The 26608-nt window shown below is 41.4% G+C and overlaps 1 protein-coding gene across 8 annotated transcripts; it reads left to right on the top strand.

The window, feature by feature from the left end:
* The first annotated feature begins 1366 nt into the window (after positions 1-1366).
* LOC136950170 (paired box protein Pax-2a) lies at positions 1367-25246 on the top strand. 8 transcript variants are annotated; one of them, XM_067244318.1, is made up of 11 exons: positions 1367-1409; positions 2568-2733; positions 3428-3625; positions 7431-7510; positions 7676-7795; positions 14151-14326; positions 16535-16640; positions 19756-19761; positions 23154-23255; positions 24837-24923; positions 25125-25246. In XM_067244318.1, the coding sequence occupies exons 1-11, from the start codon at positions 1367-1369 to the stop codon at positions 25244-25246; spliced, it is 1206 nt and encodes a 401-aa protein (XP_067100419.1). The 8 variants fall into 8 exon arrangements, with proteins under 8 accessions (XP_067100419.1, XP_067100418.1, XP_067100425.1 ...); XM_067244317.1 differs by having other exon boundaries at positions 2556-2733; XM_067244324.1 differs by lacking the exon at positions 19756-19761 and adding an exon at positions 21615-21836 and having other exon boundaries at positions 25106-25182.
* Positions 25247-26608: the final 1362 nt, after the last annotated feature.

Genomic DNA, 26608 nt, shown 5'->3' with positions numbered 1-26608 from the left:
CGATTCACTTATTTGACACCCAGTCAGTTGGCCTTTAACAAACAAAACCGTGCAGCGCCATCTACAGAAGGTGTGGAGCACTGCTAAGTGTTGATACACTTGCCGTCTTCAGTCCAATTTCACCTACAACCTCTACATTCCCTCCCAGCCTGCGCAGGCTGTATATCAAGGGAAGGTGTAATGATCACAGAATCAATATAAAATACTAAAGGTCAATGCATCGACGACCGATTGTCAAGTCTGCACCTATATCTCTTTGCACTGTGCGCTGTAGACTATTTTACAGAAGCTTACATGAGCACTTGTTTACATTACATGGACACACATGCGAGATGTAGCCCACATTATGACTACATGTACATTGAGATGTTTTTGTGGCATCAGACATAAGCCATGAGCAGATATAAATTAGTGTAACTCTAATGCCTTTACCAATGTATACTTTATACCATTGTGTGGATACAATTACTAGCCTTAGGCTACTCCTTGGGCCAATTGGTAGTCTATAGGTCCCTATTAACAATTCATCTGCGATGTCATTTTAAGTTGCAACATCAAATAAAAAAGACATTCTTTCCGAATAAATTAATATAATTTCTATAATTTCAGCCTTTTTCTAACCGAATAGTTATATCATGTCCCCATCGTACTGTCCAAACTCTGATATTACACTCCAAATCAATTCCGTATTTATTTCCCTCCCCTTTCGGTGTGTCAGACCAAGGGACCTCCTCATTTGGGTTCCAGGGTTGCGTTGGCGAATCACAAAGTGTTGGAATCTATTGCCTTTGTCTGACAAGTCATCCATATAAGCAAGGGGGTCCGTGGAAGGGGAGGGGGGTTGCAGCTTTTACAAACGCACAGAAACGGAGGGGCTTCATTCTCAACCCAAAGATTCAGGCTAACGCATCCTATTGTGGAAGAAGGGAAGCTACCAGACTCCCACAGTGTGTCCATGTCGCTCCTGTCATTTCAATGCGTATCTAAACGTTCCCGCAACCGGCAAATCAAGGCCGCCTGGATTGAGGAAATATTACAAACTGCACAGGAGCATTCCTAGGCATTGTTTATTCGTCGTCATATTCTGAGAATACATCTTATCATTTGAGCTTTCGAAAGTACTGATACACTACACTTCATATTACTGAGACAAGCTTCGGTCATGCTCTACACCTGCCAAGCCTTTATTTTCGGTACGGACTGCTAAACGAAGGCAACTTTTGAAAGAAGTTCTCAAACGTTGAGCAAGGAGGGCTAACCAAGTCCTTTCATCGAATAGACTTATTGCATTTCTTCACATTTTTATCTTTTTAACGAAGGCGAGACGGCGACTTCAGTTGATTATCTGTCTTTTCTTTGCTATCCAATGGATATTCACTGCAAAGCAGACCCCTTTTCGGCCATGCACCGTAAGTAACCTATTGAGATTTCGAATATATTGTTCGCAGACAAATTGAACTATTTGGAATAATTTTTGCGTATAACAGTTGTATGATTGCCAAGCATGATTCACTGTCGTTCATTTAAAATACGCATAGTTGAAACTCATTCGACCCTATGCAAACATGCTGAATCTGAACGTTTATTTTGTATGAAGTTGAATTAGCAGACACACATGTTCAAAATACTTCTTCAAAATAACACATTTTTATACAATAAAGGCCAATGCACAACTTTGATCTAAATTGCATCATAGACAAGGACAAATCCCTGGTAATTAGGGGTTACAATTAGCTGAATTGTGGTTAGTGTAAACTTATCGAAGGAACATGAGTTTGAAACAGGCGTTATTTGATCCTTCAAGGTGAGTGGCAGGTGCATACCAGTATTACGGACGCAGTATTATTGTAGCAATTCAATGTTGAACCAAATAACAGATTTACAATCTTTGCATATTTGAAAAAGTAAGAGACACCAGTTTTACGCTAGGCATATTCGTATTATATGCTATTTTGCGTTTTAATTATTCATACAGTCTTAATTTACTAAATAATATGTAATATGAGTAATCAAAGCTGTTTTAATTATTTACAATTACTGTGCAAGGAAAATAAAAGACTGTAACTTTATAGCCAACCTAAGCAAGGGACTTGCGTAAAACATTACCAAGCCAACCTCTCGGCTTTAAACGAGCGGGAGTTACAAAAATAAAACATATAAAAGCGTAGGCCTATAGACTTCTAAAGTCTAAGCAAAGTTCTAAAATGCTGATATATGTATACATTTGTATATAATTTATTAAAACGTAAATGCGCGCAAGTAGTAGGATACTACAGATGACAAAAATAAAACAGAATTGGCCCACTAATAAACAAACATTTCAGGTCATATTTTGAGACACAAATATTTATTATTTTACCAAATAAAGATGGTTATGTTGTAGGCTAAAGGACCTTATCAAGTACAAATTAGCACAAAAAATAGGTAGGCTACTGACTATTTTGAAGTTTAAAGCTACAGAGCTGTACATTATAAATAATCTAACCTAAACAGCCTCGTGATATCGAATGTCATACACCGTTATGTAATGTTATGGTTTTCTGTCTGTGCTGTTGTCTCCCATATAGGGCACGGAGGTGTGAACCAGCTAGGCGGGGTGTTTGTGAATGGCAGACCCCTACCTGACGTAGTGAGGCAAAGAATCGTAGAGCTTGCACATCAAGGAGTGAGGCCCTGTGACATCTCTAGGCAACTACGGGTCAGTCATGGCTGCGTCAGCAAAATTCTGGGCAGGTAAGGGCAAAGCAAATGTTCGAGAAACAAAATTTTACCCATGTTCGTTCCAATTCGTGTTAATACAATTGACCTAAAGCAAAACGTGACCACATAAAGACAGGATGTGTTATCAATTGGCATGTTAAGAGCCATTAGTCGCAGGTCATCGCAAAAAGGAAATTGGGTATATAATTAAAAGTTCGATGAACTGAATAAATTCAGGAATTAAAAGGCCTAGCCTGTATTAAATTACGCCTGAATTGTTTTGGATTCGTGTCAGCAAAACATTTGAATGTTCTTAAAATATTTTTTCAGCTATCAAAAGGATTTTAAAAGGTAGCTATTTGTTTTATGCACTTGGAATGTTTGTCAAAAGTAGTGCCATACCAACACTTGTAGCATGTCATTTGAAAATAGCTAGTTGCATGTTTCCCTTTTGGCACATAAGATACAATTGGAAACCATTTAGTTTGTCCATGCGACGAGATAATATTCGAATAGGCGACATATGGTCTTCACATGTTGTGTTGCAGAAGTGGGTAAGGCACACGTTTAAAACAGGATGTCTGGCAGCCTACATGGGCAACAACAAAATGTTTTTCGGGGGAAGAACCCTTTCAAGAGGCGCGCAGATCGTTTTGGGGGCCTGAAATATTCTCCACAAGATTTCACTGGTGTTTTTTGATCAAAACGTTTCTTCTTATTGTTACAGATACTACGAGACCGGCAGTATAAAACCAGGAGTTATTGGGGGATCCAAACCAAAAGTCGCAACTCCAAAGGTTGTGGATAAAATAGCGGACTACAAGAGGCAGAATCCCACCATGTTCGCTTGGGAGATTAGAGACAGACTTTTAGCAGAGGGTGTTTGCGACAATGACAGTGTTCCAAGCGTTTCATCAATTAACAGGTAAGTAGCGTTTTCTTGGATTGGAAAGCATAGTGGGAACACACTCTGTAAGCTATATGTCCTACATTAATTAACTACAAGTTTAGATTAGTTTCACCGTATAACACCAAGTATACGCGCAAGAGCATTATACTTTAGTATATGATAGTATGTAGCCTAAATAGGTAGGCTACATTTCACATGAAATTGACTAATTTAATCAAACCCTTTGGAAATACATCGCAATTCGTGTCTGCGCATTAACGCCACGATCGAAATACATTGAACTGAATTTAATATTGTATCTTAGCCTAACTGAAATGTCACACATTACGGCTCCACGATAGGCTAAAAAAGCCGAATACTTAATTAGGGGTCCGAGAAAACAAATAGAATTCATATAGCATAACAATATTCTCACATGGCCTATTGTCTATTACCTGCAGTCTCGGAGCAGTATAAAGTGTTTGACCAACTTTTTGTCGGCAAAGGGTGGTCTCAGAGGTGCAATTCAATCTTTTAGTCCGAACTCCCTCAACAATCAGCAGTACATCTAGCACTGAGTGAATCTGTCTAGATGAAAACCGATCAATATTCGGTGACCGGTTCCCTTGGCACTGGGGGGTAGCCTATTTTCAATAGCACATCTGAGTGTTTGAGACAGCATTTAACAAACTGAATTGCACACTGAAAATTCTTTTTTGTAAAAAATAAGAATATAACTATAGTCTACAGTAAAACAAATTATGAAGAAATAAGCTGTGTGCTTTTACAGAACCAAATAATGTATACAAATTATTTTAGCCTATGTTTTGTGTTGTTCGTCAGCATTACTTAAAATTATACATTTGAATGAATTGATTACTCATTTTAATTTTAATTTGCTGTTGCATTGTGCCCTACTTAGCCAATTCAGTTATTATTTAATAGGCTACATGGAATGGACATAAGTACACAATAATTATTTGTCAATTTGGCCAATCTATCATGAATTATGGTGGAGTATAATATAAGAAATTGTATAAGAATTCTTAAATGCTGAAACCTTTTCTTTGTGGTCCACCTGTCATTTACGTCCAAGTCTTGTTAAAGAGTTAGCATCAGTGTTGGCATGAAAGGATTAACGCCATGGTGACTTGTGATACAGACCTTGACATGAGATTTGCAGTAATAGTGTAAATATCTCTACTAAGAATACTTGAGTATTCTGATTATGAGCATAGCAGTGAGGGAGGGAGAGAAAGAGCCCCATCCACCCCCCAGCCTGTCTCCCTGGCCCCCCTGCCAGAGATCCCCGGTGATGAACTTTGGTTAAGAGGCACTGTTCCATAGAGCCAGCATCAGCATTACATTTTAATGAGCTGATGGGAGAGCATGGACAGCTTCACACAAGACATCTTTTAAATAGAGAAAGGCTGAAGCAAAATTCATTTCATGGTTCGTGGTTGCTTAAAAAGGCCCATTTAAGCAGGCTTAGACACATGTATGTGATAAATTTGGAATGTACATTAATATCATTAAAAGACCCCTTTAAAGTTTTTCAATTCTAATTAAATTCAAGCTAGGTATTTTGGACTGGATACCCTATGTGTCTTTGTTTATGTAGGAAATTAAATAGTGAACACAAAGAAGTGTAATTCTATTACCCAAAGATGAGAACGACTTCAAATTTCTTTCATTGAATAATATAGAATATTTCCCTTTATGAAGTAACCTTTTAGCGGATGAATTGTAGTATTTTAAATCTTAACCACCTTATTACTGCCTCACTGGAACAGAATTGCAAACACACACATGCACACACACTCGCACACATGCGCAAACGTACTGTAAGGCTGACTTTGACTCATTGCTAGTTACTCAAATAGTATACTTTCACTGATCTGTTGACATTTCCATTGCATTTAAATTGGGTATAAGACTTGAAGGAAATCCAAATAAAATCTTAGTTTTAGCTATGCACACACAGGGATTAGTATTCTATATATTATTATTTTTTCACCTCAAATGCACATGCCAGTGGTAGTTTTGTTATACAATGCTCTTCAAAGTGTGCATTTGGACTCAGTTCAAAATATAGAAATAAAGCCCAAAAACGTGCAAGCATTGCCCATTCTACAAGTTGCAACTGTAGAATGGGGCTCTTCTCTATGAACAGGAGAACACATGTGTCTCTGCTACAACACACAGCTCAGACAAAGGGGAGGACCGGTGCTGCTACAGGTTTCTGTGGCAGACAGTGAGACTCTGACCCAGGGCCTGTTGACAAAAGAGGATGTTCCAGCTTTAAACACTTCTCCCCCTGCATGCATTATTAAATGTTACAGAGATGCCGTTGTACACTATGCTTGGGCCACCGCAAGGAATTAACAACAAGAAATGGTAGCCACAAGTAGACATAAAAAAGGTCCTCAATGGCGCTCAATAATATTGATTCAGAAGTAAAGCAATTTTAATATTTCTTCTGAGAGATTTTCAGCAACATCCAAATCATTAATTCATTCTACCAAATTGCTTTTTCAATATTGAGAACATGGATCCAAAATAAAGTATTGGAATTTATGTTGAACACACAAGCGATAGGGACAACTGTTATGACGAAAAGGGTAAAAAGGGAATCAAACATCAATATGTTGTTTATGAAAGGTATTTTATTCAGGCTGCTTGGTTCTAAAAAGAGCTTGAGAGCCGTGGACATTTTCATATTCACCTTGTTACCATTTACCATATTTTTGTCAATCCACCCAGGTTCTCTTTGTACTGTATTGCATCCTTTGATATCTTAGCCTTTTTTCTAGTACAAACCCTTTTATGTCTGAAAAATGTCATGAAAAAATCATTCCACATCATAATTCCACGTCAGTGCTGTGTTGTGAAATAAAGCAGAGTCCCAAGGGAGGTGTGCACTACAGCATAGTCCTTAGTCAACCTTAAATGCTGTGTTCTAAAATAGGTCCCGTGCCAAACATGATGAATAGTTTTAAAGTTTACAAATTATTGTGACAGCTCCCTTTTTCCCCAAATGCCACTCAGATTAAAGGAATCTAATGCTGGCCTAAGCTTGTGCAAGGCAATAAGGAACTATTGCTTTCCTGTCACATATAATTTATAGCTTTCTATTTGCATCTGTTTGCCTGTGTGACTAATCCCCAACTTTTTCTCCCCAAGCCCCAATCAATACAACCTCATCCACATTGGCACTTGGGGCTGCTGGCTCTACAGAGATGTTTGATCTGAAAAGCAAAGGGCCGGTACTCTCAGATACCCCTATAAACCCCATCCAGAGTGGGAGAGAAGGAGGGAGGGAGGGAGGGAGGGAGAGAAGGAAAGAGAGTGAAAGAGAGAGAGAGCTGATTAGTGTGGGCCAGGTAGAGTCAGTGAAGCTGATCATTGAGGTGAATTGATGTGATTTCATGCTTTGTTTGCAAGATCACTTGGACCAAAAGTGCAATGAAGACTTTTCTCTGTATCTTACCTTAAAGGTAGTGTAGGTCATTATTAAACCTTCGCCAGTATTTTCATCAGCAACCATACTCGGCTAGATCCTCACAAGATCTCTAACTCACACGTAAAAGCCCAAAATGGATTCTACATTCTCTTCATCATGTATCTTAATGATTCTCAGTGCCAGTACATGGAAAGTTCACAGTAATAACACAAACAATGACCCAGCCCCCTGATGTGGCCCCCTTATATGTAGAGTCTGAATAATTATAAACATGGTATTTTGCCTGTTAAGGCCTGCAAAATGAAACCAAAGCTTTCCTTAGAAGAAGGTCAGTCAAATCCAGAGCACCTTTCACATCTGCCTTTCTTCATTGTGCAGGATCATCAGAACTAAAGTCCAACAGCCCTTCCATCCATCTCCAGATGGAACATCTCTGTCGACACCAGGCCACACCATAGGTAAGGTGTCAGCTCGTTGCATTGCCTCAGTCTTAGCTATTATTCCCACTGCGACACATCTGAAATCATCCGTATTACTCCGTATTACTCAGGTACTAAATTGTTACCTGGAATAATGTGCATCGTCTCAAAGGTGAATGTGAATCCACTGTTTCTCTCTTTCAGTACCAAGTACAGCATCCCCGCCTGTAACCAGCGCTTCCAACGACCCTGTTGGGTCATACTCCATCAACGGCATTCTGGGTATTCCCAGATCGAATGGTGAAAAGAGGAAACGAGATGAAGGTAAGAAAAAGGAATTGAAAAAATTTCAAATGTTGTGTTGTATTTACACACCAACAAAAGCAGGATAAAGTGATCTGATTCCATAAAACCTTCCATAAAGCCCGGGTAGGTTGATCATTTTAGCCACAAATGCTAAATTTGACATTGTTACACTAGTGTATCAATGAGGAGAGGAGCTTTTTTGATTTGAAGACATGACCTCCGCAGTTGTCTCCTGCAATTAATCTTTGTTGAAGTGATTAAGGGGCCTTAGATAATTACATGTCAAGATGATGTAGCCAACCACCCAGGTCAGTCAAGGAAGCATTGCCACCATCCAAGATGTTTCGACAGAAATCCTAATGCGCTGCCTCTGAAAGGCTAGGTTAGTAGATAGTGGAGGCCCGGGGCTATAAAGATTATTGGTTCTGTAAGCAATAGGCTTTCTAATGTCACTGCATAAGCATCTGGTGAAAATGGCTAAGCAGAAGCATTCTCCAGCCCAGCTGTGTAAAGAGGAATATACTATACGAGCCGGTCGGGCCTCGGAAAAGGGCAGTTATGTCAAACTGGGCTGGGAATGAGAGCCTTATATTTGCAGTACTTAGGGAAGAAGCTAATCAGCACACGATAGAGGTTTGCATAGAGTAGCATTTTCTTTGTTCTGGCATTTGTGGGAAGCACAGGGTTTCTGCGATGTTGAGTGGAGTCGATGTTTTATGTGTGCGCAGGGAGGGAGGATGACTAATGATGTGTCAAAGGTAGATTTCCTGGCGAAGATATAAAAACCAGCATGACGTGGACATGGCAAATGACATAATCAAGTCCTTGCCTGTAAGAGATGCAATCGCTAAGGCATAATGCAAACGTCTGACATTTTCAAGAGTTCATTTTCAGACATTCTAGAGCCCCTCTCATATTAGCCAAGGTGTAATGTCTAGTCACTGAATGATAGAACGCGCACATTTCTATGCAGATTGCTACTGAAGGGCAAAAAGGTATTAGAGGGCATGGAGAAGAATACGGTCCAAGCGAGCTAGTCTGTTTTTTGAGGTCCGCTAGGTGACAGCCCATGTTTCTAGTGCTATCCAGTCTCAAATGATCCTCCTGATGTGCTGCCATTTCTGTGATTTAAGTGCCCAGCCAGCATTACGATGAAGGAGCAGGGAGCAGGTTTTGGGCGTGTGTGGGTGCGTGTGTGTGTGTGTGTGGTGGTGTGGTGGGGAGAGGAGTGGCTGTGGTTCTTATATACTCCCTCCCCAGACCCAGTCAGATGGTACCCACCTGGAACCACCTACTATGGGATACTCGATCTCTCTAAAAGATAGAGCCCAGGGCCTCAGTCCCATACACCTCATCAAAACAAGGCTTCAAAAACAATGCTTTGCCACAAGCCACCGTTTGTGAACCAAGAGTAATGCATATGTGACGTTATACTGTGCAGGACATTGCGAGATGTTCTGACTTCCTAAATGTATGAACTAAATCCAAATGTATGCAACCTTACAATTAATTACCGCAATCACCATTACTGTAGTACTGTTTTTTTTCCTTTACCTTTCATTATTGAGTTGTTTGACCCTAAGTCAAAGCTCTGAGGTATTTAAACGTATTTTGTGTCAGTTTTTGTGGAGGTAGTTTGTGAGGCAAAAAATAAATGAAAGGAATAATGTCCTCATAGCCCTGCAGCCTCAGAATGACTGAACCCTATTTAACTTGGTAAGTCTTATTATGATTACAGCACAGGGAGTCATTATCAAGGGTTGAACACATGAGCAAAAAAAAAACACAAAAAAACCTAAGCACAGGTTTAACTGAACTGTGTGCAACACAGCAGTAAAATGGATTGATTGGTGTAGTCTACTGTTGTGTATTTGTTTTAGGCCTCTCTGTGGCCCACAGCCAAGAGGGAAAATTGCAGCTAAGTTCCAAGTCTGCAGTGCCCTTAAAGAAGAAAAAAAAGATCCCCATTTCAAGAAGGATGTTCAGATAATGTACTGTGACACACGTTATGTACACCGGGTCTTGGGAAAGAGGAGCTTCAGGGACGCAGGTGTCATAAGAACCATTAATCTCCCATTGTCATGTGTTATTGCAAATTAAAAGTAGCATGTTACACTTGGCAGCCATTGTTGCCAGTGGAGTGGGGAGAGAGACCTCTCGAGATTGTGTCTTCGGTGACCATGGCTGTCCGCACTCTTAACAAAGTGACATATATGAGAATTTGCCATTCCGCAGAGAAAAGCTATTACCCCACAAATTAACAGCCAAGTTCCCCAGTCTCGCTTGTACCCTCCACCCCCACCCCTTTCTACTATCTCAGTCAAGACAGAAAAGACAAAGAAAATAGCGCCTAATATTCCTGTCTAATAGTAGAGAAAAAAAAAGCAATAGGAAATGTTTTACAGATATGTGAAATACCTTTTAACCAATCAGAATGCTCTGTAACTATGTACTGGTGTACAATATTGCCAGATAAAAAAGTAAGGAATTATTAGGACAGGGGACATACTGTATATTTGTACATTGGGTCTAGAAAAGGTTATATGGGATGTTGCAATGACACATTAAAACATCCTGTACTTTTAAATGGTTTAAAGATGATAATACAGTCTACAGTCTAATACTGGGCTTTATGGAGAAATAATGACTTGCGAAGATATGTTGTAGATCGTTGAGATATGTTATGGCCAGCGGAGAGAATGATAAGTCATGAAGGGTGCACTCTTTTATTTCAAGTCATTTCAACCAGCCATTCAACATCACCCACAATTTGCACAATGAGAATTGTAGAGGCTTCTTAATTTCAACCATGCTAAATACTTCCTGCTTTGTCTGAGGTTTCTGCTTGAGTAATGTGAGAAATACCAAAGGAGAAATTTGATGATAAGGGATCGTCATACATTTCAAAGGGAAACAATAATAGCCAGTGGCACCGGGGATGAATGTGATTCTGTGCTTGAGTAACCGGTGAATTAATTATTTCTCAATGCTGAAGCGTCATGAGCAGTGTGCTGAAAGCACAGATGAGAGATGGATCGGAGCAGGATGGGGGTACACTACATTCTTGTGTTTTAGCATCTGTTTTGGGAAGAGGGGGAGCTCACTGAGGAACTCACGTCACAACATCCTGTAGTCAGGAAGGCTTGTAGCACTGAACTGCAGTGCCAAATGAAATGAATAAAGCACTTAAATAATCCCAGGAAAATCACAGCAAATGTTGCCTTGACAATGTTGCTGTCTTTCTCCATACAGTTTCTCTGGGAGCTGACTTCATTCAAATTCTTTATTGTCATTATTCTTTGTTGCACTGTTGCAGTAGATGTGGGTATCAATTTAGACCAAACAAAGCACATTTACAGTCTAAACACAACATTTGATCTGGTTTGCATTATCAAAACATTCAACTGAGCTCTACCAATTTAATTCAAATGAGTGGTAATTTGATTTAATCACGGCTAAAATTCAATCAAGCCTTAAATGATGGAGGCAGATTACCGCAACATATAGAAACATTGTGTCCAGGGAGTCATGAACATACAGTAACAGACATGCTGTTCCAACAAGGAGCAGATTCTTCAAAAGTAAGCTATTCAGCGAACGGCTTACTTTGACCTCAAGGTGCCAGTTCACCTACTCGCGCCTCACGCCAGAGTTTCACATGTTACATTCCGAGACATCTAACAAAGATATTACACTAGCCACCGCTTCTCAATAACAAACTTTTGTTTTCCAGTGATTCATTTGTAACTTTATTCATGTAGTTGCCTGCTGCTGTGTGTTCCCAGCCATATCCAGCACACTCCTCATTTGAACTTTTGTATTGTTTTCACTCAGATGTGTTTGGCTGGTAGTCAGAGGCTCTGCGTCGGCTTGACCCCCTGCTAGGGGTCGTGACCTCGGGGTGCCAAACCCGCAGAGAGGAGACCATTTTTTTGAGCTGGTTATCTGATCTAATGAAGTCGCCTCCCTCGTTATGGGAGTGTTAAGACAGAACGATGTCAAGATGAATACACTCAAGTCTGTCACTGATCAATAAGACAGCTTCACAGGGGGGTGTAAAGAGAAAAACACAAACAAAGCAAATGGAGGCAGGGAGGCAAGACGTGAAACGGTGGAGTTGAGATGTGTGCAAAAACGTGCAGGTCTAGGTCTTATGATAAGACAGCAGGCTGCTTTTGTGTATTTGAAGACGTGACGACAAGTTTTGCTCAGACACCTCAATGATGCTCTGAGCAGATTCATGTACCTTGAAGAGATGTACAGTAATGTTGTGGCTACGTTAACCTTCTTCATGTCATGAAACCAAAGTCTTCTCCATCACCCCCCCCCCCCCCCCCCCATCACCACCACCCAAAGCTGCATGTTCAGCTGATTGGTTAGGCCGTCATTACAACAGTGTCAGATGTACGCAAAGTGCAAATGTGCTGGAAATAATCATGAGGCATCTAAATGGGTCTGTCACCTTCATGTTGAGTGGGAGAGAGCGTGTGTAGGTTGACCTGGGATGGTTTGTCTTGTGTGTGGGAAGTGTGTTCCATCATGTTGAATGACAAATGTGGAGGTATTGATCATGTTTGCTACCCCGGCAGGCTGACGGAAAGTAATTAATGACTCTATTTGCTTGGGTACAAAGGGAACAATTGAGTTTGATAAAGTGACAAGCAGCAGAGAGGACCCCTGTTAGACTGTCCCGACAACTTACCTGCTCAAAATATGTGGTTAGGGCTCTATACTTCCACTTTAGGTGGTCATATGGAGTAATTATAAACTGTATTTATTTTCCCAGGTGATTGTTTTGTCCTGCTACTGACCATTTTTGAAGTAAAACACTGTTGAAATGCTGCAGAGGTTTAAGAAGATCTTAAGGTTTAAGATGATCTTAAAAACAGGCTGTACGTCTGTGTTTGTAGTCCTTTAGGATATTGTAACTGAGGACTACTATGAATGCATCCACTTACACACTTTTGCCCACATGAATATCCTGTCGCCATACACGCACACACACATACACGCATGCACACACACACACTTACCAAGTGTCTTATAAAGCCCTTGATACGTTTTGTTCTTCTGGGAGTCAGGTTCATCCTCTGGCCTCAGTCGTTGGAAAAAAAAGGTCAAGCAGTAAGAATGGAATGGCAATAACCCTCTGAAATGGTAGTATCACTGAGACATGATTGATCAATTGAATTCCGTGGCAGAGAAAAATGTGGGATTAAGTAGAGTATTATACGCACAATGAGTTGAGGCATGATGTTTATTTCAAGTTCATTTCAGCCCTTGCCACCAGACCAGGCAATCAATAGGGGCCTTGCATATCATATATCACGCCATCCCGTGGAGGAGAGAACATAATCTGCAGCCAATTTAGAATGACAGATTCGTGAGAGAGCAAGAGGCTTTTCTGAGATCCGTCCGAGGCTAGGGGGGTGGGGTACGAGGGGGGCTCCTGCCGACATGGCCGCCTGGAGGAAGGGTGGGTGTAGGGATGTGGTGGCTGGTAGAGCGGGTGGGTGGGGTGGGGGGTTAGGGGAGGGAGATTGGGGGCGTGGCAGGGCCAGGCGGGCCTGAGAGTCTGTGGAGGGTTTAGAGCGTCGCGCACAAGTGACAAAGGAAGAAGGCAACGCATCCCTCTCCCAACAGCAAGGGCAATCAGGTCAGGAGTCAGGAGAGAACGCCTCTGTTTGGAGAACCCTTCCCCCGGGAGAGATGATTGGACTAGACTGTACAATTTTTTTACTCGGCCTCCTGTATCCACCTCACATTACCAAGTGACGCACCGCTCCGAGAACTAAAGCAGTATTAAATTGTGAAGGGGAAATGGTGTATTAAAATATCGCAGCTCTTGATTTCCATGAATGCAGTAAGAGGAGAGAGGGGGGGGGTGAAGGGGTGGAGGAGGAGTGGAAGTGGTAAGAAAAAAAAAGGAAATCCACTGCCTGGAATGAAAAGCCCCTTTAATAGCGTCCACTTTCATTACAATACAAGGTCTGCGCCACAACAAGAATATACAGTATTTGCACTGAAGGTAATCCATCAATTACAGCAGGGCTTTCACATCATGATGGCGGTAATACTGCGGGGGGGGGGGAGTCGTAGGTTCCTGGACTGAGGCAGGCCCTACCTGTAATGCTCTATAGTCGGTGCCATTTAATCGCCACAGCCATTAAAACCCTTTTGGAAATCAGTCCATACTGAACCAGTACTGTGTTTCCATCCAGCAGTCCTTCTCGCCCTATTCCTCTTTCTCCTCCTCCTCCAGCCCCCGCAGTCATGATCTAATGACCACAAGCCATGGAGTGAATATATATAGCTTCAAGTGAAAGCCAGCTTCCAGGGGCAGACTCTCGATTGTTGCTCTTTCTTCTTGTAGATGGTTCAGATGGTTCAGGCCCAAACAGTGATTCTCAGGGTAGTGTGGACAGTTTACGGAAACACCTGAGGGCCGATGCCTTCACTCAGCAGCAGCTGGAAGCTCTGGACCGGGTATTTGAGCGTCCTTCATACCCTGACGTCTTCCCCACATCGGAGCACATCAAACCAGAACAGGTTAGTAAAGCCGGTTGGGAAACCAACCTGGCAACCACTTTTCCTCTGATATTTTGTGGTGATGTTATCATGTATTCTTATTTATCATGTATTCAATTCAGTATTTACTTTAAATACGATGGTCCAAATGTAGGCACGTTTCTAAAAACAAGCCTGAAAATGTACAAAACAGGTGCTAAATTGTAGGATAGTGAACAAAAATTCCACTGTAATACAGAGAAGCATGTAAAATGGTGTAGGGATCACAAAGCAAACTCCCACACAGTATTGATTTTGTGATGAAAAACACATTCTTTGGTTCCCCTATAATTGAGAATAACAGTAAGGCAACATGAAATGAATCAATAACCAGATTTATTTTTCTAGTTACCAGTACTTCTTTAATTCTATCAGGCCTTGATGTGTTATGACTGAAACTGTAAATAAAAAAGCAGCATTTATCATCAAATGTACTATTTGAATGGTTTGCTAACTTGAATGAGCTAATTAAGAGAAAAAAGCATTTGTTCCATTTTACAATCCAGGCCTTTCGCTGCTCCTTCTTTTCGATGTTAAAACCACAAGCTCCTCCATCTATCCATCATAATTTGCTAAATTGAGAGGCATTCTGAAACAACAGCACCCCCGCCAAAGCGACAAGAAGAAACTGTATACATATATTTATATATACTACTTCTTAATAAAATCTCTTGGCTTATTACAATGTATAACCTTTATTTACTTTCATTAGACTATAAAAAACAAGAGACTATTAATTTCTCACATGAATCTTGAAAGTTGGACCCATAAAGCAAAAGCAATTGCCTAATTGAGTTCATTTTAATTTCTCTCCAATCCGAGCGAATTACGCAGGTGATAAATCAGTGGGACAGCCCTCACCTCCAGAAGAAGGCCTAATTTGCAGCTAATTACAAAACTGATTTCTACTGGAAGATCAATACCAAAACGAATTGGAAATGACTTGCAATCACAAAGAGCGTCAAAGAGAGTATTAAAAAGAAGAGGGAAAAGGGTTAGGCAGAAAAAAGAGAGACCGGTTAAAGAAGGAAAAAAAGGGAGGCCAGGAACAGTCCAGAAAATCAGTTTTAATTTAATGCAATATTAATCAGAGCATTTTCTCTTTCATGGATCTCCCTCTCTCTGCCCCTTCTTCACTCTGGAAAATGTGGTCCTATTAGCCAATGTCTGGGCTCTGTAGAGGGGCATTAAAAACCCATTCTGGAGATGCAAAACTCAATGGATTCACCCCGCCCACACTTCTGCTAGCCATTTGGTCATCCTTTTCAAATCTATCTTTTTAGGGGGGTTTTCTCTCCCCCTCTATCCTTTATCTGCATGATAAAACGTCTGTTGGGCGTCTGAAGCCTTCAAGAATAGAGGACAACATCCGCAATTGTGCCAGTGAACAGTTGTAGCAGACAATTAGAGTTTATCTGTGATAGAGGCAGACAAGAGCGGGGTCACAGGCATTCCCTGTGGGACCTGAGCCCACTGAGCCACTCAGACACACACTGGGATCTGGACAAACATTGTCAACACAGACACTCCGGAAGTCTGATCTCATAAAAAATAGAAAAAAACTGCTAACATCTGTCACGATGGTCTGAAACACTTTACAATTTAAAAACCTATTTAAAAAATGTTTTGTTTCAGGAGCCAAACTAAAATATAAAGTGAGATGCTATCCCATGTTAGACGCCAAAGCTTTGATTTTGCACAGCATGAAAATGAACAAAATAATAATAAACATCTATGATGCTATACTCCCTGGTGTACAAAGAGTACGAGTTAAGCATGTATTGGTATTTGCCAATATAAAGTAGCAATGACATTTATTTATTTATTTTACCAACAAAAAATAAGGTAAATGGTATCCCACTCGCGAGGCCACCTGGTGTGTCTGTAACAAAGCAGATCTGCTTTCTCCCTTGGCTGGTCAGGGCCAGGACTGCAGTCAAGCACAAAGGACCAGCTGACGCCTTGGCTTTTCAACTCATCTCAAAATCCCACTTCCTCTCAGACAATACCAAAATACATTCATGATATGCTTGAACTGCCACCTGAAATAGCGGGGGGAGACACACATCGACACACACACACATGCAGATCGCAGATGCAGGCATATGTAGGAAGATTCATGGAGGGAGGATATTTCATTTAGGTGTTATCTGCCTGTGTAATAATTAAACTGATTTCCCTTCTCCCCAGGCTAATGAGTATTCCCTCCCTGCCCTGAACCCTGGCCTGGATGAAGTAAAGCCCTCCAGTACCAACCCAGACCTGGGCCCCAGCGTTTCACAAAGCTACCCTGTAGGTAAGATCAAGTGCCATACAGCCCGCCCATCATGCTACCCAGCCACAACTTCAGCTGAGGGGATTACTGTTTGGGAAAACTGTAATAGACGGCGTGGAGGGAGAGAAAACATCCAAATATGTTGTGTAATCACATGGCATATTCTAATACTGAGCCCAAAAATAAAACAATTACTAAACCCCCCAAAAAAAGTAAGTGTGCAGATTATTTTTTCTTTGAAATTCCATTTGACTCTGAGCTGAAAAGGTGGTCCAACGTGATAGAAGCTGTAGCAGCCGTCATTCATCTCATTTTGCTGAGTAAGCGGGGAGTGTTGGGGGGGAGTTCTGTCACTGTTTGACAAGGACCTCTGATGTCAGCACATCAGAAATATGATTGTGTACTACCGAGCTAAACTGGCAAGGTCCTACAAGTCACGAGGAGGGGGGGGGGGGGGGGGTCCTGGTGATTGAGAGTTTTTGTAAGATGTGCCTTCTGTTTGGTATTTCAAGACCCATGAGTAATTTGCCTTTGTGAATATTCCATAGCATGTACACGGCTGTGATCATTTTCTCTCCCCTACTTTCTCTCTCTCTCTCTCTCTCTCTCTCTCTCTCTCTGTCTCTCTCTCTCTCTCTCTTTCTCTCTCTCTCTCTTAGTTTCTCCTTTTCTCTCTCTCATCTCTTCTCTTTTGCTCTCCTCCTTTCCCTGTCATAGTTAATGACTGCCTCGCTAATTGAAATATTGTTTAATTGTTGCCACTGTTATTACCAAGAAGAAGGTTAAGTTTACTGAAAGTTTACGATTACTGTCAGGCCCCAAGATTAATATACAGAGCTTTTATTAAAATTCATACAATTATGCAGCAGTCATCAAAGGCAATGAGTTCTGTGTAGAGGGGAGGACAGGGTGATTGAAAACTGCAGTGGCCCCCCTTGCAAATGATAGCCGGGCAGCCTTATGAGAAAAGAAAGGGCCCTTTTCCCATTAATACGGGGAGGTAGATTTTCCCTGTAAGTCAGGCCTCGTGAGAAGCAAGGTGTGCTTGTCCTTTGTGCCCCCGTGGTGGTATGAAAGCAGGCCCGGTTCGGCTGGGTCACTGTAGGCAGGTGGCTTTGTTTTCACCTGGAGGCTTTAGAGGCTGGAAGTCTCCACTGAGGGGCCCAGAGAAGGTGTGCCTCCTTGCTCTTTGGGGGTGGAAAGACAAACAAAAGAAAGAACATGGGTTAGACACACAACGATGTGTTCAAAAAATATATATATTTACAGTGTTGAGTTTCAGTTATGTCCAAATGAATAATTTACCATAACCTCTTGAATCGTATAAATGATATACCTATAATTTTTGATCAGAGTGATAGCATCAAGACTAAACTACCAGGATTTGGCTTTTACTTATTACTTGGTTGATGGTTGGCTTGGTTTTCCATTAGTGTCTATGAGTTGTGTTCAGGTGTGTGGTTTCACAAATGGCTGAGCATTATATCCTACTTGATGGCGCTGAACTCAGCCCCCAAAAATTCAAGCCATGCAAAAAGTACCAGATCATCTTTAGCATTTAGGCCCACATCCAATTTCAAATTAATTGTGTCTTTACTGGGGAAAGAACTGGAGATTACGTTTATCGTTAAAATGTTTTCCAACACCAATTAAAATGCCCGGAGTTATTGATCTTGTTGATGTTGTGTCTTGAAATTTGCATAATCTATTAAAAATGAATGATTCATGAGCTGTCTGTTTCCAGCAGAGATCAGGATTCTCAGTGAACTGAAAGGCTTGAGAGATATACATCTTTTGTGTCCTCTGCTTATCCTATTAGGGTTCAAAAGTACCTGCAAAGCAGGCTCAAATGAGAAAGGGATTTAAGGGCATTGTGCACATCATCGGAATTCAGAGGCAAGAAACCACTTCCATTAAAAACATTCTTTTTCTCCCTCTCCCTCCTATTAATGGTGCATTACCTGCTAAATAGTCCCTATTACCCCCATATAAGAAACACCATAGGGTTTCATGAATATGTGTATGGGACAATTGTATATTGTGTGGTAATTTCTATTGTTGATATGGGAAGTTATTTCTTTGATGAATTTCCTTATAGAAATACATTTCATTTCAAGTGGCCCTTAATCTTCTTCATAAAGACTGCTTAAAATTCATAAAAAGTGAGTGTTGGGTGAAATTATGAATAGTGGAAAATGGAGCAGTGAACGTTTGTGTGTTTTTGAGAAATAAATGGGAGAGATTGTCATTATGATGAAGCTCTATTGTCCAGCAATTTCTACAGTACTTTCGTATCCTGAACTTCCTGAAAGCAATCAGTATAGCATTGTATTGATGGGGTTCTCTGATTCCTCTGAGTGTGGAGTCAATTCCCTTGAGTTTTCAAGAGGAGTTTTGAGCATTGCTTTGGAGTGAGCACACACTGAAGTCTTTTCACGAACATTTCCTGCTAAGCCTGTTAATGTGAGTCTCAAAGGGCTTTAAGCCCCTGAGTCAAATACAACCCTCAACCCTCTTCCCTGAATCCTAACAGGTGCTTGAGAGGCCTCACTTGAGAAAACCTTACAGGTCTCTAACCCCACTTAGAAACAAAAGTAAGATTAACTACAAAAATCATTCAGATTTTTTAAACAAAGACGTAGGACAAGGGTTAACTTTGGGCAGAAGTATAGAGAAAGACTGGTGCTGCCCAATGAACAGCAAGCAACAGTCATCCAGTCGTCTTCAGTTCCTGATGCATGGCCTGATGATAAACTGCTGGCCTGTCTTCCTCCTGTGGGTCCCAGGGCCCAGGCCCTGGAATTAATGCTTATTTCGTTTTCACAAAAGCAAACTAACCTTTGAGCACACATTTGATAATGAATGACTTTCACCCAGTGTTGGGGGAATTAAAGCAATTTGGCTCTCCAAACATTCTTTACTTAGTTGTAATTAATTAGGGTACAGAGATTTTTGGCTGGTGATAAATTGCTTCATTCTGCATATAGAAAATAGAGGTCAAAGATTTTGGTTGTTGTTGTAGCAAACATGAAGGTGTCCCTGTCATGGTAAATTTAATACTCTTGCTACCAGAAGAGTCATTCGCAAATGACTTTCCTGCTGTGCCAGATAAAAAGAAGGTCAACTGTGTTTCCAGTCAGTGGTTTGAGAAAACTGAGGTAAATACAGAATTGTTCATTATTGTGAAAAGAACTACATGGCCTAGTTCCTCCTCACGTTGTTGCGGGTGGTGAAGATGCTTGTGGGGCTGTACTGTAACTGTATTTCAGTGATGTAATCAGGATTTGACAGGTTCGGTTTATAGGGCTGTGTTTTGGACCATCTGCAATATCACACTGTTAGTTTCTATGTTCAGTGATCTTGAACGCAGCTCATGCAGTACATTGGGCAAGTGCTCTAAGTGGATGTTTATGTAGGGGCCTCTATTGATTGCCTATATAATCTTTTTTCATTCAGATGATAATTGTGCAAATACAAAGCTCTGAATGTGAAAAGGTAGTCCTCTGGTAGTTGGTTTGAAGTCTATGGTAGTGGTGGATGTCTGTTTTAAGATTAGCGTAGATTGATTATAGCCTAATAATAATGCATCATGGCTTACCAAAATGGCTTAAACAAACACTAGGGATTTCAAATTTCTAGTTCACATTTTTTGTCTGATGAAAAGTTCAAATTACGCTCCACTCCTCAAAGGCCTCATTTCCCAAATTAAGACAGAATTCAACAGGCCCTTGTCATGAATACAAACCACCCACATTAATCTTTGAATATGACTTGTGCGCAGAGTGGAGTAAAAAATAGGGCAGGAGAAAAAATATTTTTTATTTGCTGGCGTTCAATCTAAGAGGCCTGTCAGTGAATGTAGCTGTTATACAGAAGCCCTTATTTAATGAGGAATCTCTACACACATCTTCTGTTGTAAAACAACAATGGCTAGGAGACAGCTAATGAGGCTATCATGCAGTACTCAGAGCTCCCCCAGCCGGCCCCTCGCTGAAAGAAGGACTTCAATGAAGCAACAGTCACAGAACACCCACTGGTCTCCGGCTTTAATAATGCACAAACACAAAATACATAGGCCGATGGATGACTGGAATTGGAGTAAAGGAATTGTAATGATGCGAGTTTGCTGCATCATTATTACACTAGGTTTCTGGGATTTCCAAAGTAGGGGAAATGAGAAACACATTTTTAAATATGTCTATTTACATTTAGATTTACATTATTTTATTTACCTTGTATCATCATGCTATCAGATAAACCATTATCATTCACTTTTTTGTGATTGAGTGTGCGGTCTCAAACCTGCTTAATTCCCAGTTATGTTTATTTAAAGAGACTAAACAAGCTTGTGAGGTGTGACCAAAAGCATCAGTCCGTAAGGTGGCCAGGAAACTAAGGAGCCTTTAGCTATTGTGCCCTTCTTAGTCCCAAACACAATGGGTTCTTAGTCTCTCTTTTGTCTATGCTGTTGTCCTTGCATACTGCCCATTTGCCCCCTACCACACACATACATACACACATATACACACACACACACAGCCCCTTCTCCCTGTTGGACCCCCCACCCAGTCCCACTGCTCCCTTTGACTTATGTGCACTGGCTTGTCGCTGACTAATTCCTATTACAGATGACTGGTTTAGCATGACCTCACTATTCTTTCCTCGAGGCATTACCACAAGAACAATTTCCTAGCTCTAGGAAAAAAGTTGATCATTGCCCAGGTGTTTGTATTGTAGGAAAAGAAGCATTGAATTGTAAAGTTACAAACGTAGCACCCCTTCTGTGTTCATTCATCATGTTATACTTGTTGACAAATCCAAATTCATCATTACTGCCATGAGTCATATTTTTTCTCTTCTTTCCTGTGTCTTGGAATGTGCATGTACTGTATGTGTGTGTGTGTGTGTGCGTGTGTCCGCGCACATACAGTACTCTACATGCTCATGTCATTCTCTCATCTTATGCCCTGTATGTATCTTTCCTCCATTCGGCAGAAGCCCTCATCCATCCATCCTCAGCCTGCGTAAAGCCAGAGCCATATGAGGCCTCCAAGGCTCCTTTCACCCCCTCCTCCTCCTCCTCCTCCCTGGCAGGCCTGGGCCTGGTGGACTTCCAGCCCTGCCACCCTGCCCTCTCACTAGAGGCCCCAGCCCATTCATACAGTGGCCACCATGGCCCCCTCTACGGCCAGTATGCAAGCCAGCCTATTCTAGCAGGTACATAACCCAGAGGTGGCATGCTTACTTTTAATTTGATCTTTTTGTTTTTTTTGTAAACAGTACAGGCGAGTCCCTGTCATGCAGCGGGAAAAATCAACATGAAATTTTAAGTTACACGTCAAGCTTTACAGGCAGTTAACATGAGCACAAACACCGAAAACATTGCTTTTTATAATTTATTTCCTCAAACAGTAATAGCCAATCACAGCACCTGTGTTATGTCTATCCCAGTGCTGTAGCTAGCCTATTTCCCATGCGAGCTGCCGTTAACTGGAAATAACTGAAAACGCTGCATTCTGCTCCAGCCTCCACGATGCTGGACTCTGTGGTATCATGGGGTATTATGGCCAATGGCTCGCTCATTAATGCTCAATTGGGAGCTGACTCGTTCTTTGAGTCACAGTGGCTCTTGCTGCTGACAATAATGTAGCAGGGGGCCCACTTCCACCCAGCCTTGGCCAGACCGGGGGCTACGTGCGGCAGCTAAAAAGGCCGGGTGGCAAGGGGAGGACACCCAGCCGTCACTCCCAATTACAGAGCTGAATACGGAGCGCCTCCGCTTGGCCCCGAGTGACGCTCTGTAGAGAGGCCAGCGTGGACGGGCTTTATAGCTTCCCTAGGCCCTAAACAGGAGGAGGGAGGGAGGGAGGGAGGGAGGGAGGGAGGGAGGGAGGGAGGGAGGGAGGGAGGGAGGGAGGGAGGGAGGGAGGGAGGGAGGGAGGGAGGGAGGGAGGGAGGGAGGGAGGGAAGAAGAGAGGAAGAGAGGAGAGGGACAGCTTCTGGACTGAAGATCAGCAAAGCGTGCTATGTTTAGACAAGTCTGAATGCCCGTAATGAAGACACTTCTCCACGTACTTTGATTCACTTTCTCCCTTGTGGCCATTTGTCTTTTTTTTCTTACTTTCCATTTAGGGTCTTGGGGGTGGCAGAGTGACACTCTCTGGTGTTGACGGTATAGAACTTGGGAGTCATTAGACGAGGACTCTGTTCACTGGTTTCGTGATACCATAGACAGATCAAGAAACCACTGCACACTTATCAGAATAATAGCTGTGATCGTTTGTCGAGTCTTTACCATTCAGTAGCAGATGTTTGTTCAAATCAAAAGAGAAAGATGAGGTGTGAATTTACCCTACACAGGCTTTGGTGCAAGACAGAGTTGTTTACTGGAAAGAGTCTACATTTTCAAGGGGGTGTACACTGTACCAGAGTCCACTTTACAATACACTACTGTGTACATTGCATTTACAAACACTGCATTTTGACTGTATGGTACATATTTATATTCATGAAACGTTTCCTTTCTCTCCCCAGGTCGGGATATGGCCAACACAACCCTACCTGGGTATCCCCCTCATGTCCCTCCGACAGGCCAGGGCAGTTACCCCACATCAACACTTGCTGGCATGGTTCCTGGTGAGTGACAAGCCTGTCTTCCTTCATATACATATATCTGTATCTATTTAACTCCTTCGCGTTTTGTCAAACCAAATGGTTTGTGAGGTACATTGAGGGAGCTGATCAAATTCACAAGATCTATGTGTAAAGTCAGGAGAGGGTTGCACTCAAAACAGGTTAGGACATCGGTCTGTGTGGACACCACCCAAAAAGCTACATCACCACAGAGTGTGCTTGGACCAGAAGGGTCAGTTTGACAAGTATCAGAAACAGGTGTACTCTCCATTGACATTCCTTGTCAGCTCGATGTCTTCCCTGTTTGGGGCGTTTCCCTCCAGCCGTCAGTGGACAGTGCCAGCCCTCGCTGGTCTCTCCGGCCCAGCCGCTCCAGTGCCCCACGCCACCCCCCTTTCTACTTAACCTGCAGTTCAGGTTCACAGCAAACAGTTAGGGGTCAGAAGACAGAGGCATGGGAGAACAGTAAATATTTAAATCAGTATCTCTCAGATGGGGCAAAGATAGTGTTTCACTACCATCCACCAGGATGTTTTGATGCTGTGCTCATGCTCTTGTCCACATACGCACATTTGAACACACACACCAAAACAGCCCTGCCACCTGCCACCATTTTCTTCTAGCTGATCGACCCGTGTGGAAACGACTTCCAATCGAGTGCACAGCTGTGTTAGCAAATCATTCGATGATTACAAGAACCTACAACCCAAAACTTAGAACCTTGGGGCTCACCGGGTAGAGACACTCATGCTGAGACCTTATTGGCCGAGGCCCTAACCCAGCATCCCGGGTTCGATCCCATATCAGGCATGTCTTTTTTTGTATGTCTTCCCCTCTGTTTCCCCAACATTTCAAGCCTAATTGTCCCAGTCCGATAAAGTTGAAAAAAGGCTAAATAATATGTATATTTATAAAAATGTGTTTATCCATTCATGATTTTGCCCATGATTTTACCAGAAAGCTGTCATTTTTCTCTGCATGTTTCAAATTGAAACATTACAGTTTTTTCATTCACATGTTTTATTTATGTTGGAAAGCCACTGGTTGTGGTTTTAGGGATATGGCGCGATCCTTTGACAGATCATTTGGATTTGAACATTGCAGGGTTTTAAAATGTGGTTTGAAACCAGGTTTGGTTCCTTGTTCATTTTTTCAACAATCACAAAGACTAAGATGGGGGGATAGAGGGGTCTGCTTTATCCTGGTTAAGTGGACTCCTCCATTCAACTGACCCACAGCCACAAAGATTTACTGACAGGCCCCCCAAACACTGTAAAACCCGAAAGCCATTCCTCACCAGCTTCATATAAAATCGAGTCTTTATTGTCTCATAAAAGAAAGAAACGTGTTGGACCAACAGCGTTACTCACTGACATGGTCTAAGTTGCATCCTGAGCAATGAAAATCTGTAGAGCAAAAACCGTTGACCTGAGGGTTAGTATTTTGGTGTTCCGTTCAAGAAGGGCAAGAAAAAGATGAGCCAATTCCATAAAATGGGACATGGAAGGCTGTTATGTGGTTTTTACATAGTAGCATGACATTACTTTTGCATTACATTGCATTAATTATGGTGCTCAATTTCAGGGAGTGAATTTTCGGGGAACCCCTACAGTCATCCACAGTACACAACCTACAACGAAGCCTGGCGCTTCAGCAATCCAGCATTACTAAGTGGGTATAGTACGAGATAGTAATTTGCAGCACATTTTCAACATGGAGAACAATGTAAAAAAAAATATCTTATTTACATATATTGTCTAGGTTTAATTGTTTCTTATAATATGTATATCTGTAAACATGTAATGTTGCGAGTATGGTTGTTTGAAATGGTGCGTTGTTCTGTTAACTTCCAGGTTCCCCTTACTATTATAGTGCCGCATCCAGAGGCTCCGCCCCCCCCACTGCTGCCACAGCCTATGACCGCCACTAGTTACCATGGAAACCAAATAAACCTACAGGACCATGGCTTCAGCCTCCATGTTGCCCCGGTGTGAAGGGCATGTTCTACGGGAACGAGGGCAGCTCTACAACATGTCACACACACTCCACACAACAAACAACTAATCATTGGACGATTCCTTACTGTGGAGCTGCAGTCAAACTCCTATTCTTCAATCTGAAAGACTGTACATTATCAGAGACGCTGAATGACACAATATATACATTATACAGAGATTTAAAAAAAAGACCAGGATTTTTTCTTTTTTTACTCTCCCTTTAATGGTTGTCCCTCTCTTTTTCTTCTTTATGGACCAATACATTCCTTTTCTTGACTGATCTCGATGAGAACGCTGTCCTAAGCTTACAGTGGCAGCCCTTCTTCTGCATCACTCCTATTGTATTCCAGGGGTGGTGCATGAGATCCATGCAGAGGACATGTGGGCTGCAGCCAGGTTATTTGTTCCCATTCATACTGTCATTTGTAACCAACCAAACTTGCAGCATGAATAAATCAATTGCTTTTTTTATGATGCCATGAGAAGATTATTAGGGCAAGTTCTCTGTGATACACAATCAAATGTAAAAAAGTAAAATAAGTGACAATACGTAAAAATAACACCTGAATTGAAAATAGAGGAATAAGGAAATGTCATGGTCTTCTATTTACACGGTTTTAAAAACTAGAAAATCTATTCCTAAAGATTTTTATTTTGTTTCTATTATTGATACATTGTGCTGAACTACTGACGGTTTGGATTTAGTTGTAATATTTCTTATTTGTCAGAATACTGGAGGTCATCAGACAAAATCTTTTTTTTTGTTTAATTATTTTGCACTATGTTGGTGGTTTGTAACACTGGAACTGTATATGCAGACTATGACGATGCCTTTATGTATTGTTTTACAGTATACTGTATGGTATTGGTATGAAGAGCCATTTGGTGAAGAATAACTAAACCATTACTTAATGACTGTGTAACATTTTGGTTGTGAAAGGCACTTATTTATGATTTCTAAAATGCTGTCGCTTCATAATTTCCTTAATTTTACCAAGTTCTCTCAAAATGCTTTTGGAACAACTTAGCTTTCTATTTCACCAAACCCTGGGAGTTTTATTTTGTTACTGTTTTAACATGCACTATCCTCACATATTGAACACATTTATTTAACATCCTAAGTTGACATAAGTCTTTGGCATTAAGATATATCACCTTTTGCAATCAACCACTCTATGAACAAAAACATCACGATTTTTTGTTGTTTATCAACACTGCTGTTCTTCCACAAAATTCTTATATTGCCATCATATCTTAAGTCTGAAAGGACAGGTCAAAGATTTCAGTGAAAAACAGGGCAAAAAAATGAGTAAATTATTGCCTTAAACGTGTGTTTTCTTCAGATCTCAACTTCCTTGC

This window comes from Osmerus mordax, chromosome 10 (genome assembly GCF_038355195.1).
Source record: "Osmerus mordax isolate fOsmMor3 chromosome 10, fOsmMor3.pri, whole genome shotgun sequence".
In the NCBI taxonomy this organism is placed as follows: domain Eukaryota; kingdom Metazoa; phylum Chordata; class Actinopteri; order Osmeriformes; family Osmeridae; genus Osmerus; species Osmerus mordax.
The sequence above is the reverse complement of the archived record's forward strand: the minus strand, read 5'-3'. Positions and strand labels throughout refer to the sequence as shown.

Excerpts from the sequence above, each read along its gene's own strand:
- LOC136950170 (XM_067244324.1), top strand. The coding sequence starts at position 1,367 with ATGGATATTCACTGCAAAGCAGACCCCTTTTCGGCCATGCACC. Across the intron at positions 2,734-3,427 it reads GTCAGCAAAATTCTGGGCAG|ATACTACGAGACCGGCAGTA; the intron begins GTAAGGGCAAAG and ends TTATTGTTACAG. Across the intron at positions 23,256-24,836 it reads ACTTGCTGGCATGGTTCCTG|GGAGTGAATTTTCGGGGAAC; the intron begins GTGAGTGACAAG and ends GCTCAATTTCAG.